The 19,127-nt window shown below is 44.5% G+C and overlaps 1 protein-coding gene across 1 annotated transcript; it reads right to left on the bottom strand.

Annotated features, from left to right (window-relative positions):
* Positions 1 to 200: 200 nt before the first annotated feature.
* On the bottom strand, positions 201 to 18,112 carry LOC126961070 (L-threonine 3-dehydrogenase, mitochondrial). Its single transcript, XM_050801100.1, has 9 exons — positions 18,048 to 18,112; positions 9,315 to 9,501; positions 7,456 to 7,498; positions 6,333 to 6,403; positions 4,744 to 4,893; positions 4,476 to 4,648; positions 3,314 to 3,404; positions 1,302 to 1,571; positions 201 to 707 (listed from the first exon to the last, which is right to left on the bottom strand). The coding sequence occupies exons 2-9, from the start codon at positions 9,484 to 9,486 to the stop codon at positions 568 to 570; spliced, it is 1,110 nt and encodes a 369-aa protein (XP_050657057.1). The 5' UTR covers positions 9,487 to 9,501; positions 18,048 to 18,112; the 3' UTR covers positions 201 to 567.
* Between the last annotated feature and the right edge of the window lie 1,015 nt (positions 18,113 to 19,127).

Here is a 19,127-nt window from a genome sequence, read left to right as displayed (position 1 = left end):
TTACAGAAAAACTAGAAGTGATCATTTTTGAAGCAGTGTCAAAATATCTTGAACGTTGACGGATATGGGATGAATACACCAAACACGGTTTACGTTCTGCTGGGATAGTAAAGAATACTTTTAAATCAGGAGTACCTCTTCGAAAGTCCTTAAAATGTAATCTTTGGTCTCTAGTCAAGAGAATAATCGAGTCTTAGGAGGAATATTTAAATTGAATTTAATTAAATACAAATGTCACACACTCCCTTCGTCCCAGAAATGGTCACTTCATCCTAATTAAGGAAATGGAAACTAATGATGACTTAAGCCTTATTCTGTGGAATGTGTTTAGACAAGTTCAGGCAAACACCAAAAACTGAGAAGTCCCCCCAGCATACCTACAACATTCTGAAAATGCTTAAATGTTAAACTCCATTCTTTGTCTAGCAGTTCAATATGAGCTGCCAAAATTTAGTCCAATTAGTCAGTTCCAAATAATGTAGGCTCCTTGGAGTCTATAACCTTGGAGTCGTGACAGTTCTCCTTTGACAGTGGACCAGGACACAGGAGCTCCTCTTTCAGATTCTTTCAGTTGGCTTGGGCAACTCTGGTTTCAGAACCATGGAAGTTCAACATGGTAGTCACCAACTCTGGAAGATCAAAATCATGTTTCCACCCCCAGTCCTTCCGAGCATTGCTGTCATCAAATTTCATCGGCCAACTATCCGCTAGGAAAAGATACGCAAGGGTAGCTTAAGTTATTCAGGTTGTGGATTTGCAAAAAGGTCTTGACCATTTTATATAAAGGTCTACAGTACAAAGTATAAAACAGGAAATTCCTTCGAGTAAAGCAGAACCGCTATTATGCACAGTCACCCTCTTAGGGCCAAAGACTATTAACCCGTCTTTTGTCAGGCACTGTGAATTTTCACACATTATTAAAATCTCACACAACTTCATAAGAAGTTTTATACTCAAAGAGGTGCTTCCACCCACAAATTGGCAAATTTACAGTATTTGAAGACCTGGGGCTGTTTTCATACTACCTCTATTGCTTCTATTTTTCCTTGCTTTATGTTTAAACTGTAAACAAGATGAAAGGCTAACAAGTTGTTTATTTGGAATGGAATGATTTCACCCACTTTAGAAATCATTCCCCAAAATCAAAGCTTCTGCTGGCTTGGGCTCAACAATTTCTTTGGGCTAGGCTCCTTCTCCAAAAGGTATCTGGACGCTTGGGAAAGATCTATGCTGTCCTTATCCTTCCAAGGTTTACGTCCTCCAGGGACTCACAGTGAAGGCCTTTGCCAGCGGGTACGAACCTATGGCCTGCCGAACGGCATCCACGTTGTATGTGATCTGGAATTCCGGTACGTGCTTGAGGACCTCCTGGGCCAGCTCCTCGGGTGTGAAGCTCATGGCGCTGACATTGTAGGTCCTCATGGAGAGGGACTCGGCCGGGGCCTCCATGACCTCCAGGGTGGCCCTGAGGCAGTCGTCAATGTACATCATGGGCAGCCTTGTGCGGGCTTCCAGGTTGCACTCGAATTTGCCATGCTTTGCGGCATCATGAAAAATCTGGACTGCATAGTCTGAAAGGGAATCCCATGTGTGGGTTATAACAAAACAATGAATGAGCCTCTTGGATTGAGGCAGCAGTTCTCAAATGTTCTAGTCTCAGAGCCTTTTTATAACGGATTCTTAAAATTTAAGAACTCCAGTCAAGCTCAGTGACTCACACCTGTAGTCCCAGCACTTTGGGAGGCCGAGGCAGGTAGATCGTCTGAGATCAGGAGTTCAAGACCAGCCTGTCCAACATAGTGAAACCCCATCTCTACTAAAAATACAAACATTAGGCAGGTGTGATGGCACACATCTGTAATCCCTGCTACTTGGGAGACTGAGGCATGAGAATCACTCGAACCCAGGAGACAGGAGAGTGCAGTGAGCTGAGATGGCGCCACTGCACTCCAGCCTGGGGGACAGAACGAGACTCCATCTCAAAAAAAAAAAAAAAAAACAAGAATTGAGAACTCCCAAAGAAATCTGACTAATGTGGGTTATATCAATATTTACTGTAACAGAGTTAACTGAGAATTGTTTAGAATATTACCTTTTAAAATGACAATAAGCCTATCACATATTAATATGTGTAACATTTTATACGAAAAAGAGTATATTTTCTAAACAAACAAAAGGTACTGAGAAGGATGGTCTGTGGTACATTCTAAAAGTCTCTTTAGGGTCTGGCTTGATAGGGGTCTGCTGGAGCCCCCATCTGCTTCTGTATCCAGTCCGTTCTTATCTTACAAGCCACACCACCTCTGGAAAACTCCACGATGCATTTGTGAAAGGAGAGTGAAAAAGGCCAGTAACGTCTCCATATGGATAAGAGTTTTGACCCTCAAGACCCCTTGAAAGTGTCTTGAGGATGCCCGGAGCTCCCCAGACCACACTTGGAGAAGCACCATATTAAAAAGCAGAAGCTTTGTAAGACCTCCTTCCAAATCTCTCTGATGTGGTCAAGTATCTTCTATATCCATTCTCAGGACCACGGATGTGGAAAGGATACCCGACGTGGGATTTATGAAAGAATGAGTGTTTGAGTCCAAAATAATAATCATCCTTACGTTCCTTTCACATACACAATGCCTACAGTCTATTTGAATAGGGCTCTCTCTGCGCGTTAAGAAACAAGAGGCTGTTGCTTACTGGGGGTCTTCCTACACTGAGTCACAGATTTGTTCTTGAATATTACGTTTTATTCTGGCACTGTGGGTGGCCAATCCCGAGCTGGACCGACAACGCTGGCATGTGCTACCCTTAGTGAGTGTAAGCCAGTTGGGTTCACTGTGCTTTTAAAATGCACATCGAGAGACAACACAGAAACTCTGGTCGCCATACAGCTAAAAAGATAGCACATTCATTTACCACAAAGACAACTCCTCCTAGCAATCAGTCTTTTTTTTTTTTTTTTTTTTTGGTGGTTTTTGTTGTTTTTTATTTTTGAAACAGGGTCTCACTCTGTCACCCAGGCTGGAGTGCAGTGGCATGATCTCAGCTCACTGCAGCCTTGGCCTTCTGGGCTCAAGAGACCCTCCTGCCTCAGGTTCCCCGGTAGCTGGGACTACAGGTGTGGGCCATCATGCCTGGCTAATTTTTGTTTATTTTTCATAGAGACAAGATCCCACTGTGTTGTCCAGGCTGGTCTCTGGCTAGAGTGATCCTCCTGCCTCAGCTTCCCAAAGTGCTGGAATTATAGGCATGAGCCTCCGCACCTGGCTAGAAAGCCTATCTAACATACAAGAGATGTAAGAAATAGAAAACACTTAACCAGTTGTTCCTCCTCCAGGCTGGGAGTCAGCTGAAATGATTCCAGGATATCTCAGGCATCGGAAATCTAACCCATACCGGTAATGATAATACTATGAAAAAGAGAAAACATATTCAAACACAGATGTTTTAAATCAGATAGATGCAAAACAATCTGCTTTTCTGAAATCTCATTCCATGCAGTTATATTTAAATACTCCTAAAGAAAATAAAGACTCCTAAGTTTTTATCTTTAAAAAAAAAATCAACTTTTTGGTGATACATCAATGCTGTAAATAACACATTAGCCTACAGTAGGGCTTTCCAGCCTCTCTTTGGAAAGGTGCCACTGATTATCATCCTAAACGATTCAGCCTGAGTACATTCCCACACATGGCACGGGGAAAAGCAGAGGAGAGAACAGTAGATGAGAGGGCCGTGGCTATGACCGAGCTGGAGGAGCAGGCAGCAACTCAAATCTACTAGAGTATAAAGATAAAGAGTATTTTGCAGTAGTTCATGCCTATAATCCCAGCACTTTGGGATGCTGAAGTGGGTGGATCACTTGAGGTCAGAAGTTTGAGACCAGCCTGGCCAACATGGCAAACCACTGCCTCTACTAAAAATATAAAATTTAGCGGGGCGTGGTGGCACGTGCCTATAATCCCAGCTACTTCGGAGGCTGAGGCATGAGAATCCCTTGAACCCAGGAGGCAGAGGCTGCTATGAGCTGAGATCACGCCACCACACTCCAGCCTGGGCGACAGAGCAAGACTCTGTCTCAAAAAACAAACAAACAAACAAACAAAAAACAAAAAAACCCAAGATGTTTGAAGTTTTCTGTAGGTTTTAGAGTTACTACCAATGGCTACCAATACTGGGAGCCAGAAAGAATGGTGGGGTACAAGTAAGACAAGCAGCAAATGAAGAGATGGGGGCCGTGCACGGGGCACCCAGGAAGTGCTGAGTGTTCCCACACGGCTGAGGAGGTTTCAGGAGCTGGAGACACCTGCCACATGACAAACCCAGTGAGTTAAGTAAGCGACTCTGGGGCTGAGATCCAAGAAGAGGGAAAGGTCCTCCAGGGATGAATCACCAGGCCTTGGAGGCAAAAAGAATGAGAAAGCAAACAGCAAATCGGGCCAGCCGGGGCACATTCAGCAATCTCGCTGAGTGATACTTACTTCTCCCATGAGCTCCGCGTGGACCTTGGACACCCCGTAGATGGTCCTGGGTCTCTGAATACAGAGATCGGGGGTTGGGTTCCGCGGAGAGGTGGGTCCAAAGGCCCCGATCGTGCTAGGCACAAACAATCGCAGATTGTGTTCCGCAGCGACATCCAGGATGTTATGCAGGCCTGAAATGAACAGACACTATCAGAATCTGAAAACATCTCTTCTTAAAGAACTGGAAAAACTGGCAAATCACATCCAGCCAGAGCCAGATGCTTACCAGTTATATTCACTGCTCTCGCCAAGGAAACATTTGCTTCTCCAATGGCGCTGAGCAAAGCGCTGTAATGAAAGAGCCAGGTGATGCGGTTGTTTACCACAATCTCCCGAAGATTCTTGTAATCCAAGATATCAGAATAAATGAACGGACCTGCAAGGAACATAAATTGAAACCACGAATGTGAAAAGGGTTGTGAACTACATGGACCTTTCCCCTTTCCCCCGTTGACTTGTGAATTTCATTGGTAGCCATGCGGTAACCAAGCCAGCTGGGCACTAGGCAGCATTTTTCTTATGGAAGAATCACAAGTCACAGTCAGCCCCCAGGTAAGGACAGCAAACGCTCCTATAGGACCTGCCTGGGCCAGGCCCTGTTCTAAGGACTTTATGTACATTTCTTTCCCATACAGCCTTGGAGGCAAACACATTTTACTGAGGAGGAAATGGGCACAGAGAGGTTAAGCAACTTGCCAGGATCAGAGAACAAGTGGAGGAATTGGGGTTGCAGCTAGGCATCGGCTCCAGAGTGGGTGCTGTTCCTCCCAGCCCTGTTTGCAGAGTGGCTTCACTCTGCTTCCAAGGTGCACATTTGAAAAGGAATAGAGAAACGGACTAATTAAACACCACCACCACCTTGGTATAGAAGAGCCACAAATCATGAGTTTATCATACTTAATTACACAGAGGTAAAGTTGATTTTGTTCTGTGCCAATTTTCCCCACTTACAGCAAACTGTCACTCTTCCCCCATGGTGAGCAGCAAAAGGCTGATGCTGAACCAGGAAAGACTAGGGGGCATTACAAAACCATATTTCTGGGGCAGCAGGGACAGTCTTGCTCTGTCGCTCAGGCTGGAATGCAGTGATGCAATCATGGCTCACTGCAGCCTCTATCTCCTGGGCTCAAGCGGTCCTCCCAAGTAGCTAGGACTGCAGACATGTGCCACCATGCCAAGCTAATTTTTTATTTCTTGTGGAGACAGGGTCTCACTATATTGCCCAGGCTAGTCTTGAACTCCTGGACTCAAGTGATCCTCCCACTTCAGCCTCCCAAATTGTTGGGATTACAGGTGTGAGCCACCATGCCTAGTCATAAAAACATTTTTGAAGCAGTAAAAAACCTGACTAGAAGAGCTTGATTTTTTGGGGTGTGTGTGTGTGTGTGTGTGTGTGTGTGTGTGTGTGTATGTGTGTAGTACTTTAAGAGCAATTCTACACTGTAACATCAGGATTTATTTTTCCAAATTTCTAAAATTCCTTTTCTTCAGTACAGAACTTGATTTTTGTTTGTATTCTCTCCAAGTCAATAAGTTAAAACACAACAAGACAGGAAACAAAGTTTTTATTTCAAATAACATCAAAATATATTATTCCAAAAACTTCAAGATCAAAAGAACTCTTCTGCTCTTTTATCACCTGAATGAGCAGCAGCATTAAAAATACTTATTTTTAAGTGAAATACCAGTGCCTCAATAACTTATCTGAGTCATATATTCAGCTAGGAGCTGTTGCACGCACTGATTTCATAAGCCACCTCTTTGTGCTTTGAAAATTAGAGATAAAAATAAAAGCAAGACCTATGGATCTCTTACCACTGTGAAAGACATGATCGGGGGGCTTCCTGATGTCAGACAAAATCACATTGTCCTTTCCGAATCGTTTCCTAAAGGGAAAATCAACACACACAAGTTGGCAACATCTAGGATGCAACGAGTCCTGTGAAAAGTCTTACAAAATAAGAACGGTAATTTTCTGCCAGCCTCAAATCTCTACTTCCTCTTCATCCTCAATTCATACACCTTCTGTTCTTGTCTCTCTCACACTCAGGCCTCTATTTCCCTGCCCACAGCTCTGTCTTCTGTTTCTCCTCTCGCCTGACTGTAACCCTACGCTTGTCACCAGTTTCTTCCTATTACCCCTGAGAGTTTTTACCTCTTCCTCATCATTCTTCTTATCTTCTCTCTCTCTTCTTATTCTCTTATCCCATTCTCTCCAAATCCCACACTCTTCCCTTCCAGTTTGCACCTGTACTTCCCTTGGTTCCCAAACAACTAAAAGTCAAAGTGATTCGCTGGGAAAAGTGTGTCTCACTGCCTAAGTTTGGAAAAGAGAGAGAGAGAGAGAGCAAAGAACCAGTCTGGAGATGTTGAGTCAAGGGCCTGTGACAAGTCTGTGATATTCAGAGGCAAAATAAAATGTATTTTAGGCTGGGCACGGTAGCTCACATCTGTAATCCCAGCACTTTGGGGAGGTGAGGTGGGCAGATCACTTGAGGCCAGGAGTTAGAAGACCAGCCTGGGCAACATAGCAAGAGCCCGTCTCTACCAAAAACACAAAAAATTAGCCAGGCGTGGTGGTGGGTGCCTGTAGTCCCAGTTACTCAGGAGGCTGAGGCAGGAGAATCACTTGAACCCAGGAGGTGGAGGTTACAGGGAGCCAGAATTGCACCACTGCACTTCAGCCTGGGTGACAGCGCGAGGCTCCATCTCAAAAAAAAAAAAAGATATATATATATATACATAGACACAATTATATATATAATTTATATATAGATGTATAAATATCTATATATATCTATATATATAGCAGTTATTTAGATATATCTTAACAATGGTAAGGAGCAAGAGGAGAGAAAAGACGTTTAAAAGGCATCACAGATGAGCTCCATATACTTAAGAACTCAGATTTTAAATTTCAAGTTTTTAGGGCTCTTACCTCAAAAGATTAGCAAGCCCCACTCCCAGCTGGCCAAGACCCCCTAGATGAAGAAGAAAAAAAAAGTGAAGCTTTAATGCAAATCTAACCAGTTCAATTATTTCCAGAACGTAATAACTGAGTGAGACTAGTTTTCAGTCTTAGCTAACTACGTAAGTCCTAGGTTGAGCTGATATAACTGCTGCTTACTTCCTATCTTCCCAGGAACGTGGTACAGCACTTAGAAATGCAATAATCTCCCCCAGGCTAGGACAGAGACCAATACAGGTAATATTGGTTTCAGAGACAGCACTCTCATCAGCATGGAGTGGTTCTGAGAAAGAGGAGAAGCAAGGGCGTAAGAAGAGGAAAATCTCATGAAAGCCAGGCACAGGTCTGGAATTTCTTGGGGCAGGAACTCAATCCTGGCCTTCATTATTTTGATGAACTTTGAAGCTTGTCTGCTATGGGTGACAAAATCATTCAAAACCAGTATGAACAGATTCCTATCCACCTCTGGTGGGATGAGGCAGAATCCCATCCTCCATTAGAAGTGGACTGGGATATGAAAGGGCAAAGAGGCAGGGAGAAACCAAGAAGTCATTTGGAAAAGGGACAGACAACTGAATCAACAAGGCGCCACTGAGAAAGTTAAAATGAATAGTATAGCTTCCAGTTTGAAGGATTCAACATGCCATTGACAGAAACAGGAGGCCAGTGGGCTAGGAGCACATTCAGGAAAGGACAACAGTCCATTTCATTTGAGAGAAACTGATGAGGCAGGAAGATATAAAAGTGGGACTTCCTGTAAGCATTTGTTAACTTGGGAATAAAACCAGGACACCCTGAAAGATGCATCATTAGTGGAGGCGAGAGGGAATAAAACACTCGGACAACACGATGGGTGAATCTGAAGAAAGGCACAGAGGGAAATCTACTAAGCTTGAAACTTATTTCAGCATCAGAAGTGGAGAAGGCAGTAAAAGGGCACACGCCCCACATGCACGCGCGCACACGAAAATGAGAAGGATAATGCTGTAAAACCAAGGGAAGAAAGCCTGGCAAGAAAGAGAAAGAAGTAAAACATGTCCATCAAACTGGAGGTAGGCTTGGGCTGGCTGGAAGTGACAGAGTAAAGTCTGGAGTGAGAACGATACAAAATCAGGGGCCAAACATACTTGAGGTGAGGAGGTTCAGGGAGCGAGTCACTGGCAACGATCAGCTCAAGGGCAACAGTGAGTGCTGCGGCAACAAGTCCCTTGGCCAGATGCTAACTTACCTTCTCTATTTCCAACACGCAAATGTGCAATAACAGTTTGGGATGAATGACTCTGAGTTTAGGTTCAGGAGTCTGGCCAAGGAACAGCGTGCCTAACACCAGAATCAATGTTCTAGCCCCGGCACCTTCCTGTGCACTAGCCTTCACTCCCCAGACTGATCCTAATATGGAAGGGAACCAAGTTCCAGAGCAGCTTTTGGCCCCCAGGTTCCTAGATTCCTTCGAACAACAATAAAAGTTATGGCAGGGAAAACCAAGTGCTGGGAACAGTGATGAAATAAGGATTTGGATTTGCAAAATTCTAAAAACCAAACAAACAAAAAAGCCAATGGTGAAAAAGGCAGTGTCTGATCAACAAGAGCAGCTGCTCTAATTTAACACTTTGTATTATAAAATACATCATTCTGAAATCCTTTTCTTAGTACAGACAGTAAATCCAGATTCTGCCATCAGGCCAAGCCTGTTTTTGCTGCATTATCGGCTACAGAGGCAGGCAGTATGGTTCGGATGGCACATTACACGTTCTCAAAACAAAGGCACAGACACACGGCACAGGAAAGAATCAAGCCATGGAAGTAGAAAAAAGAAAAGAAAAACTAACCTGTAATTAAGACTCGTGGATGGTCTGTGTCAGAGAAAGACGCAGAGTGGAAGTTAGCATCTGCTGGAATTTGCCGAGGGGAGATGCCCAGAAAGCGGACCGGCAGGACAGGTGTCCAACAGCCACAGGCTGGGCTCTGCCCCACTCGCCTCAGCATCCGAATGAACAGCATTTTCTTTTCAAATACCTTGTGAGAAAAAAGGAGCAGAGTTAGTGATGTGACCTTTTATCCCTCCAGCTCTTCGAAATGAACTCTTCAACTGAAATGAACACTAAGATTGTCAGCGAATGAGCAAAGCTACGCTTTTAGATTCAGGAATCGAACTAAAGAGACTGCTGAGTTCGCCGATAGGAAGCCAGTCAAGGGCCTCCCGTGAGCCAGGCCCTGTGATAAAGGGATAAAGTGTTGCTCACACAAAGTCCAGCCAAACAAAGGCCGAACTGAGATTCAGAACTGACACCGCACAATGCTGACACCAGCTGGGATCTAATGCAACAGAGGCGGTGACTGCACGGAGAACCTGCACACCACAGAGACAGTCGGTGGATCCTAGCAAAGGCTTTAAGTCTTGACTACAACTGTTATAAACTTGTCCACACAACATCTGAGGATACAAATGGGTCCCAGATTAAATATTAAATACAGTGCCCTATAAATCTTGCATTAACACTCACATGTTACAATGAACCAGCCTAGAAAAGCAGAGGGTTAAGATAAAAAGGCCCGTAGCAATATTTAGTAAGCTGGGAAGGATTTTTGTTTTTCCATCATCTCTGTAGAAAGGGTCACGTAGAAAAGCCATTTTCTTATTGTTTCAGAGATCACATAATTTAATTTAGTCTAGCTCCTCCTCCTCATCAGCTTTAGTACCAGCTGACCATGAAATCAGCCCTGGCCTCAGAGGTCAAGACGGTCCAGTCACATATGGCTTGAGACTGCCATGTTCCTCAACCTGTCCCCAACACCCAGGCAGGCATGTCTTGAGAGCAGCTGCCCAGCTTGCTTTGCTGGTTCTAACAGCAAACCCCCCAGCCTCCCTACCGGCTGGCCTATCACACACCACACACTGACCTGTGGCCTCTACTTTCTCACCCGCTGGAAGAGGAAGATCTCTTCCAACAGAAAAAGCAGGTGAGCTTCAAAGCCAACTCAGGTGTCCCATCCCCTCAAGCATCTTCTATTTTGCATTATAAAGGGAGAAAAAGTAAACCACAGTTAGAGACATTTCCTGTAAGATATAAACTCATAGGAAGGTACTCAGTGCCTCAAGTAGATTTAAGACAGTGATTCCAAGTTAAATGCCAGAAGTAGCAGAAGCTTTCTTGCAATCCCTAATCATACCAAAACCCAAATTACAGGAAACAAAAGGAAAATAATGTCTTTTCAAAACACATACCTTTTCATACCTTTCTGGGTCATGAAGGTTTTGCTCTTTAGTACTCCAAAACAAGACAGGTAGAAGCTGCCTGGTGGCTTCTCTGGGTCAGTGACTGGACCCACCAGGTGTCCAGCATCTAGAAGACACCCGAGGCCCTTCACCCCGGCTAATGTTCTCAAATAAGTGAGCAGAAGAGAACCTTCTCACTGTGGGCACATCTCTGCTTTCACTGCACAGGCCCAAAGTGATGAGGCAGGTGTCCAGGACGGACCACATTACGGGAAAGCCTCAGCTTTTCCTCAAGCAGACCTTAGAGGAATGCTAAGTGTAGCCACTGCTGACACCTGAAACCAGGTAAGAACTTGGATTCTTAAAGTCACTTATTTCAGCAAGTGCAAAGGGATATTGAGGAAGCCCAGAGACAACATTTCCCAGAATATTCGAGACTGAAAGACAATTCCAATTCCCGAAAGCAAAATAACGAACAGTCACAGTTAAAAAGGGTTTTTTTAATTTAAAAATGGAAAAGACGGGAGCTGCACGGGAAGAGCAAACCCTGAAGATATAAAACAGGTACAACTGTATTCATCGCTTTCTCCACAAAGGGAAAGCATGAAGGAGGCACCCAACAAATTGTTAAATGAATGTGGAGTTCAGTTCAACAACATGGACAGTTCGTAGCGGAGTTGGTTCTTCTTAATTCACTATTATTAGTAGCTAACATTTTTTGCTGTTTATATACCACAAGCTGGTGCGTGCTCAATGGTACTACCACAAGCACCACTCCCCTAGAAAACCTAGTTCTTAACCACTGCGCAGCAATACTGCCTCTATTACAGAATCACTTTAATACATAGGTATTATAAACAAAAATAATTTTAAAACCCTCCAACCCTCCAAGGCATGTAGATTTTCTTGTTGCTCCTGCCAAGTTAAACTTAATACTCTTAAGGCAGAAGTTCTCTAATTTTTTGGTCTTTATATATATCTATGTTTCATATCTACATTTCATATCTATATAAAGACCAAAAAAATAGAGTCTGTATATTATGGTCTATATATTTGGTCTATGGATCAAAAAATTATGGTCTATACATATAACTCCTTTATACTCTTAAAAATGGAGAACTCCAAAACGTTACTGTTTATGTTGGTTGTATCTATTAATGTTTAGTGTTAGAAAGCAAAACAAATAAATGTTTAACATCTTTATTAATTCATTTAAAAACAATAAATACGTTAACATAAACATCATTAAAATAACTATATTTTCAGGAGCCTGAGATAGAAGAATTGCTTGAACCGGGGATGTGGAGGTTGCAGTGAGCCGAGATGGTGCCTCTGCACTCCACTCCTGCCTGGTAGAGCAAGGTTACATCTCAAAACAAACAAACAAACAAACAAAAAACCTGTTTTCCAATACAAAAAATATTCAGTGGAAGGAGTGCCATTATTTTAAACTTTATACTTCTCTTTGATTAAAAAAAAAACATACAAAAAAACCCTGGATTTTCATATCTGCTTCTGCAATTTGTTTCTCTAATTGAAAAAAAATCCAAACACATCAAAGCAGTGAAAAGAGGAAATGGTATTTTATTCATTTTTTCAAATAATTCTGGAAGTTCATCTTTGCTACCACTCCAAAACTCAATGCATCAGTCTTCTTAAAGGTTAGTTGTGATGCGGAATCTGAAAGCTTATCAATGAACTCTTTGTACTTTGCTACATTAAAACTTAACTTAATGCTTTAAACCAGTGGTCCCCAACCTTTTTAGCACCAGGGACCAGTTTTGTGGAAGACAATTTTCCATAGACTGGGAGGAAGGGGGGTGGTTTCGGGATGATTCAAGCACATTCCATTTATTGTGCACTTTATTTCTATTATTATTGCATTGTAATATATAATAAAATAATTATACAACTCACCATAATCTAGAATCAGTGGGAGCCCTGAGGTTGTTTTCCTGCAACTAGATGGTCCCATCTAGTAACAGATCATCAGGCATTAGATTCTCATAAGGAGTGTGCAACCTAGATCCCTGGCATGTGCAGTTCACAATAGGATTTGTGCTTCTATGAGACTCTAATGCTGCAGCTGATCTGACAGGAGGCAGAGCTCAGGCGAGCAATGGGGAGCAGCTGTACATACAGGTGAAGCTTTATTCATTCACTCAATCACTGCCGCTCACCTCCTGCTGTGCAGTCTGACTCCTGACAGCCCATGGGCTGGCACTGCTTTAAATGGATCTTTTAGCCCTGCATAACTTTGTACCTTCATGCATTAGCCTTTTGGAAAATATTGATTCAGTACGTTATGTGCATTGTCCAAATATTAACACACTTCACTATATGATATTAAAAAGTCCTACTAGTTAATATCACCACTGATCTCGTCAGAAAATTCCTAAGTATGGGGAAGCTGTCAAGTTCATGGTGGTAAATACAAATTAATTGGCAAGAAACACTGTTAGTTGTTTCCTTGAAGTGACAGGCTCACTTCCTTCATGTTTTAGAATATGTCCGGCAATTATCCAAGTATGAATACTCATTGTTTGTCAGCCTGTCAAGCAAAAATGGTTTTCTATGAAGAAAAGTGGCCAGTTCAGCTCACAATTCAATCACCCACTGCTTCAGCTGAAGACAACCATGACACTTTGAAACATGTCATAGAGGGCTTTATAGGCACTTCCCTACACTATACAGCATATCCAAGAGATGCATACTCAGAAGTCAGGATTTAATCCGGACAGTCATTTTTACTGTTTCATCAGGACATTCTTAAGTAAAACTGTCAATTTTCTCTCATTTTTTATTGAAAGCATAGGGCAGTAAAAAATACAGTGACGACTAGAACAGCTTGGTACCAACTGCCTTGATTTGCACAAAGGCACCAGGAGTTTTACCCAGCATTGCTCTGGCATCATCAATGCAAGTTCAATGCACTTGTTCCAGAATGAATCATAAAATTCAAAAAAGTTATTCAACTTTGAATATCTTGGCACTACTCATGTTTGCCACCAAGCATTCACTAAAAAGCTACTGTCTATTGTAAAGATAAAGGATTGTATATTGCTATTACATATTACAATAAAAAGATTATCTAAAAAGGTATTGATTGGTTTGGTGCTGATACCAGAAGAATACAAGCAAAATGGCACCTCTAGTCTTTCTTCCATTTGTGAGGCAGAAATACACTTCTACAGTCAATATACTAACTGGGTCTTCGTGTTTCAGCTAAATCTTTAATTTGGCAGATTACTGTATCATTGGAAAACTGAAGTGCTATGAGCTCGTTCAATGCTTTTTCATCTAAACAAGGCTTTATCATGTGTTTCTGCAACCAATGCAACTTGATAATTTATCCTGCTTTACGCTTCAACTTTGTCGTTTTTAGTTTGAGAAGCCATGACAAAAATCTCTGACTTTTAAAAAGCTCATTATATCCACACTTAAGCGATTCCGTTCATTTTTCTTTAGAGGACTCGGAATGGTTGGTCTCAAAATAATGCTACTGGCACCATAATACTGTTGAAAATGGTTCTGTGGCATAAGACACATAAGACCAATTACTAACAGCTATAAAGCTCAGGAAATCTTTCACCTTGCCTTAGTTTTGCTCATTTCTCTGGAGTAAATTCCTCCGTTCCATGAATCAGGAATACTCTGATATATTCATTTCATTTTTTTCAGCATTTTAGGCAATAGGTGGTGCAGCTGTAAGCTGAAAAATCAAGTTTTCTAATATCCCCCTTTTAAGCCAAGAATCTATCCTTAAATAAAAAAATATCTAAATATCCTTTTATTTTAGAATAAAATATTATTACATTCAAAAATCATTTTATGCCATTTGAAATTTTAGAAAGGCTTTCCAATCAAGACTACAGAGTGTACTTTTTGTTGTTTTTTCACATAGGCACAGAAAACTCTGGGATTTCAAATTAGTAACTTATTAATAGAAAATTAGGTCACAGATACAACAGGTATAAGTAAAGATAGCCAGTAAGTGCACGGTAGAAATACTAAGTGCAAATTGAGTTCATCTCTGAAAATGCAGATATTTTTATCCTAACCCTAACACCTTAGAAGATCTGAGAAACAGCAGAATACACAAGCACAAATTCCATTAGTCATCACAGGCAAAGCTCTTTGCAAGTCATGTAATCTCTGGGAAACTCACTGCACACTTGTGAGAGAACGAATGAAAAAGGTAAATAACATCTTAGTATTCTTTTAAAAAATAGTTTTGACCTCATGGACCCTACGGGAGGTTTCAGAGACCCTCCACAGTTCCCCAGATTACAATTTGAGAACAGCTGCTCTAAAGTAAAACTTTCTTTGCCAAGCTAGATACTAAATTTATATAGAGAAAGTCAAAGATGATTTTCAGTCCCTCCTACCTAAAGATCAAATGAGAGCCCATGAACTTTCTGTCCCAAGCACCTTGTTTACTTTATTTGCAAGGATAAAGAGGAAAAGGTTAACATACTCTCCTCCACAAATAATGAAGCACTTTCCCAACCTGGGCCTCTCTGAGGTGGTCATGGAAGGTCACAACTTCTTCCATGCCCCCTGCATATCCACTTATCTGCATTAACAGCAGCAGTCACACAGCAGTGGCATCGGGAAGTGAGGGGGCGATAGAGACACAGACTACAGCCCAGATGACTCCAGTGATTGCTTGCACATGGGTGGGTGGTGAAGGTGTCAAGAATATGAAGGTCTCTAATTGGGGCCGCTGCAAGAATGGGCTTTCTGGAGAAGCAGATCAGGTGAGAAGACAGAAGTCAAGTGAGTTTGGTTGTGGACATGTTAGGTTTAGGTGCCAGAGACCATATATTTGCCTCTCCTAGGAAGTTATGATGCATGTTCGTACTCAATGCTGTGTCTAAGAGGCAGACAGGAAGGGGAAACCATCACAGGTTTACATCTCAAAAATCAAATGACCCTATTCTCTGGGGAAAAAAAAAGTTACCTCAGTTTCTTGGGGGTGTGGCAGTGGGGGCAGGGCGGGGGGACTTAATTCAACTGTGATTGCTCTAAAGAGAGATATTTTTTAGCTATTAAGGAAACTTCCACCCATAATACCGAAGACAACTAGATATGCAGCATCAGTTTTCCTCCGTGTTCTTGCTGTCATGAGATCTCCCAACATTTCTGTCTGTAATTATTCTTAGGTATGGAGACAGTAACAGATGTATTAAGTAATGTCTTTAGCAATTAAGCGTGAAACTAAGATATCCAGCCTCCAACAGATGAATGGATAAAGAAAATAAGGTCTACACATACAACAGAAGTTTTTCAGTCTTAAAAAAGGAGGGAATTCTGACACTTGCTACAACATGGCTGAAGCTCGAAGTCATCAGGCTAAGTGAAATAAATCAGTCACCGAAGGACAAACACTGTATGACTCCACTGATGTGCATTATTTAAAGTACTCAAAAAATCATAGAAACAAAGTAGAAAGGTGGCTGGTTGCCAAGGGCTGGGGTAGAGGCAGAGAAATTAGTGTTTAATGAGCGCACAGTTTCAGTTTTGCAAGATGAACAAGTGCTGGAGATTGATTAAATAACAACGTGAATATACTTAACGCTACTGAACTGTACGCTTAGAAATGTTTAGGATGGTAAATCTAATGTTACGTGATAGGAATCACAAAATTACAATAGTAAAAAGTTTTACAGTGTTCAGCACCACGAAACGACCTGCATGCATATGTGCGTGTGTGTATATATAGATATATCTGAAGAGCCAGAAAACTCGCCTAACATAGATCAGTGTTGCCCCCAAAGACCCGGCAAACTCCAAACCCCAGCCCTTGTCCTCTCCCCTCTTCCATTTGCAAACCTGTTTAAACCTACTACTCTCCCGCTGCCCGCTCCTTCCTTCCAGCCTCAGGGGTCTGCAGGAGCATTTCCGCTGCTGGTGCTCACGCCTAGCCCCTCACATCGGGCCTTCCCTGCTCTGAACTCAGTGATAACTGCCCCGTTGACAACTTCCTGGCGCCAATGCCCCCTACCCCTCCCCACTTCTAACTTAATACCTATGTCCATCCTCACCTTCATTTTCACTGGGTTCCCGCACTCCAATCTTATTCTGCTTTAAGGAGCAAGAACGTTTACCAGACGCATTTGCAAGGCAGTCTGGGCTTTAAAACCTGACTCATTACATCATCATTATCACCAATGCATCCTCTTAATAGTAATGATCCAAGGAAAAATCAGGCGCCTTGTAACTACGGAGCATTGGCAAAGCATCTGCTTTCCTGAACTCTTATTTAACCCTCACAGCAACCCTGAAGCTGGGGCCTTTTCCCCCTTTTTCAGAATCCACTGACCAGCCCAAGGTCAGGCAGTTATTAACTACCAAGAGAGGTAGGTCCACCATGTCCCAAACCCTCTACCTCCAGCACCCCAACTCTTCCCACTCAAGAGAAGAGATGAGCTCAGATGCCTAACAGAAGGCAAAGAAGAAACACCCCCAGGGCCACGCAGGGGGCACCTTTCCTGGCAGCCTGCACCCTTCCCCAGGGGGACAGCACGCACCAGCCAGGGGTTCTGGACCCGCGGTCGGCCTCGCTATGTGCGCCTGGCTTCTTGCCTTGCCAAATCTCAAGTTGCCGCGATCTCAGAAAGGGGGCAATCACCATGCCATCCCAATAGATTGTTGAGAGCATTTAATAAAAGCAGTCAATCTATGAAAAGCACTGTGCAAACTGCGCTGTCCATGTAAAGGCTCAATCCACATTCGCTTTCTCTCTTAAGTCTCTGAGCTGGTCAAGTCTGGGCTTTAAGTGGGGATGATCCGAAAGCTAGAAAGGATCGAGAAAATCCCAAAGCTCTAAATGTGAGCTAGGGAGAGTCTCAGAGGGAGGTCTGACTGCAGAGCGGGAGTCTCCTCCTCCCGCGCGCGGCTGCCCGGGACGGACGCCCATGGGGCATCCAGGACGAGGACGCGAGGTCTCAGCCTGGGCGGGTGGACAGGGTGTAGGGTCCTAGCCTCCGCAGGCGATGGCTTCCCAAAGTCTGGATAAACCGGTTTCGCGGGGCCGGCCATGCCCGCCCCTCTTCCCAGCGTGGGGAGCCTTTTCAAAAGTGGAGGGGAGCGGGTGTCGCGCCCTGCCAACCCGGGCTGCGCCTGGGCCCTCCCCGCCGGGCTCCCGCGCCGCCCTCGGGACTATGCGGCCACTGCCGGGACACCCGCGCGCGCCCTGGAGCGCAGAATCTGCGGCGCCGTGCAGGGCTCGCCCCGACTTCGGCCAGCCCCTAGCCACCAGCTCCGCGGCCCGTCCCCACTCCAAGAGGGGGCTCGGCTCCCTGCTCCACTCGGGGAAATGTCAGGCGACCCCCAGACTGACCTTCCTGCGCACCCCGCTGAGGCTGCGAACCCAGAGCCGGAGCTGCCAGCAGACCCAGCGCAGGCCAACCCCGGCGCCTTTATCCCGCGCCGCCCCGCCAGGCGCACCAATCCCCGGCCGAGGAGGGGGACCGCTCGGCGCCGCGGGAGGCGGGCCGCGCACGCCCCCCGCAGGGAGGACTCAGGGACAGTCAGGGCCCCGGGAGAGTCCGCGCGCATTGCCCTCTCCGCGGCGCCAGCCCTGGCGTCTGCGCGTGGCCCCGCCAGGGAGGGGCGAAGCGATCAGAGCCGCACGCGACTGAAATCCGCACTCTGGAGCCGCAGAGCGCGCGGTCTTGCTGTGTTTAGCCGCTCCCTGGCAAGTGACGTGGGGAAAGAACGCAGGGCGCAGGAGAGACAGCTGGAAACGTTTGCGGGGTAGCTGCCCCAGGATTGAGGGTCTGGAGGTCAGGTGTGGGGAGACCTTGAGCGAGGCACTTCTTGGCCTCCCAGCTGGGAGGCATCGCTGAAAAATTAGGTGACCTCCAAGACCAAACACCAGCAGAGTCAGCGTCACCTGGGCGCGGGTTGGAAATGCAAATTGGCAGGGCGCACCCCAACCCCTCCGGACCTGCTGAGTCAGCATCTCTGGGGGTGGTGCCCGCGCGCCCCCAGCGGGACGCCGGTGCGCGCAGTAGCTTGAGAAGCGCGGGTCCAGGGCGCTGGTTCTCAAACTCCGCTGCATATTGCAATTACCTGGGAGCTTTTTAACCTCCAAACGCCCAGGCTGGCCCTGGACCAAATGACAGAATCTCCGGGGCTGAGGGAACGGGGACAGAGAAGTCCAGACGTAAGCATCTCTTTTAAGCTCTTAAAGCGATTCCAGTGTGCTGTGAAGGTTGGACTCAAGGTATGGTCCCTGGACAAAGCAGCCCCCACTCCAGACCTACCGAACCAGGGAATCTGCATTTTCACAGGATCCCCGAGTGACTTGCAGGCGCCTTCGGTTTGGGAGAAACAACTCTAAGATGTCTTCTCACATTAAGAATCTGTGATTTTGTGAAATCTGTCTCGTTTTGTTTAGCGGGCTAGCCACATCCCG

This window comes from Macaca thibetana, chromosome 8, assembly GCF_024542745.1.
Source record: "Macaca thibetana thibetana isolate TM-01 chromosome 8, ASM2454274v1, whole genome shotgun sequence".
NCBI lineage: Eukaryota > Metazoa > Chordata > Mammalia > Primates > Cercopithecidae > Macaca > Macaca thibetana.
Note: the sequence above shows the minus strand (reverse complement) of the source record. Positions and strands in the feature narration are given on the sequence as shown.

Bases quoted from the DNA above. Each gene is read 5' to 3' on its own strand.
- LOC126961070 (XM_050801100.1), bottom strand. From the start codon at position 9,486: ATGCTGTTCATTCGGATGCTGAGGCGAGTGGGGCAGAGCCCAGCCTGT. The intron at 7,499-9,314 runs GTTAGTTTTTCT...TTCTTCATCTAG, and splicing joins TCCACGAGTCTTAATTACAG to GGGGTCTTGGCCAGCTGGGA. The intron at 708-1,301 runs GTTCGTACCCGC...ATCTTTTCCTAG, and splicing joins TGCCGTTCGGCAGGCCATAG to CGGATAGTTGGCCGATGAAA.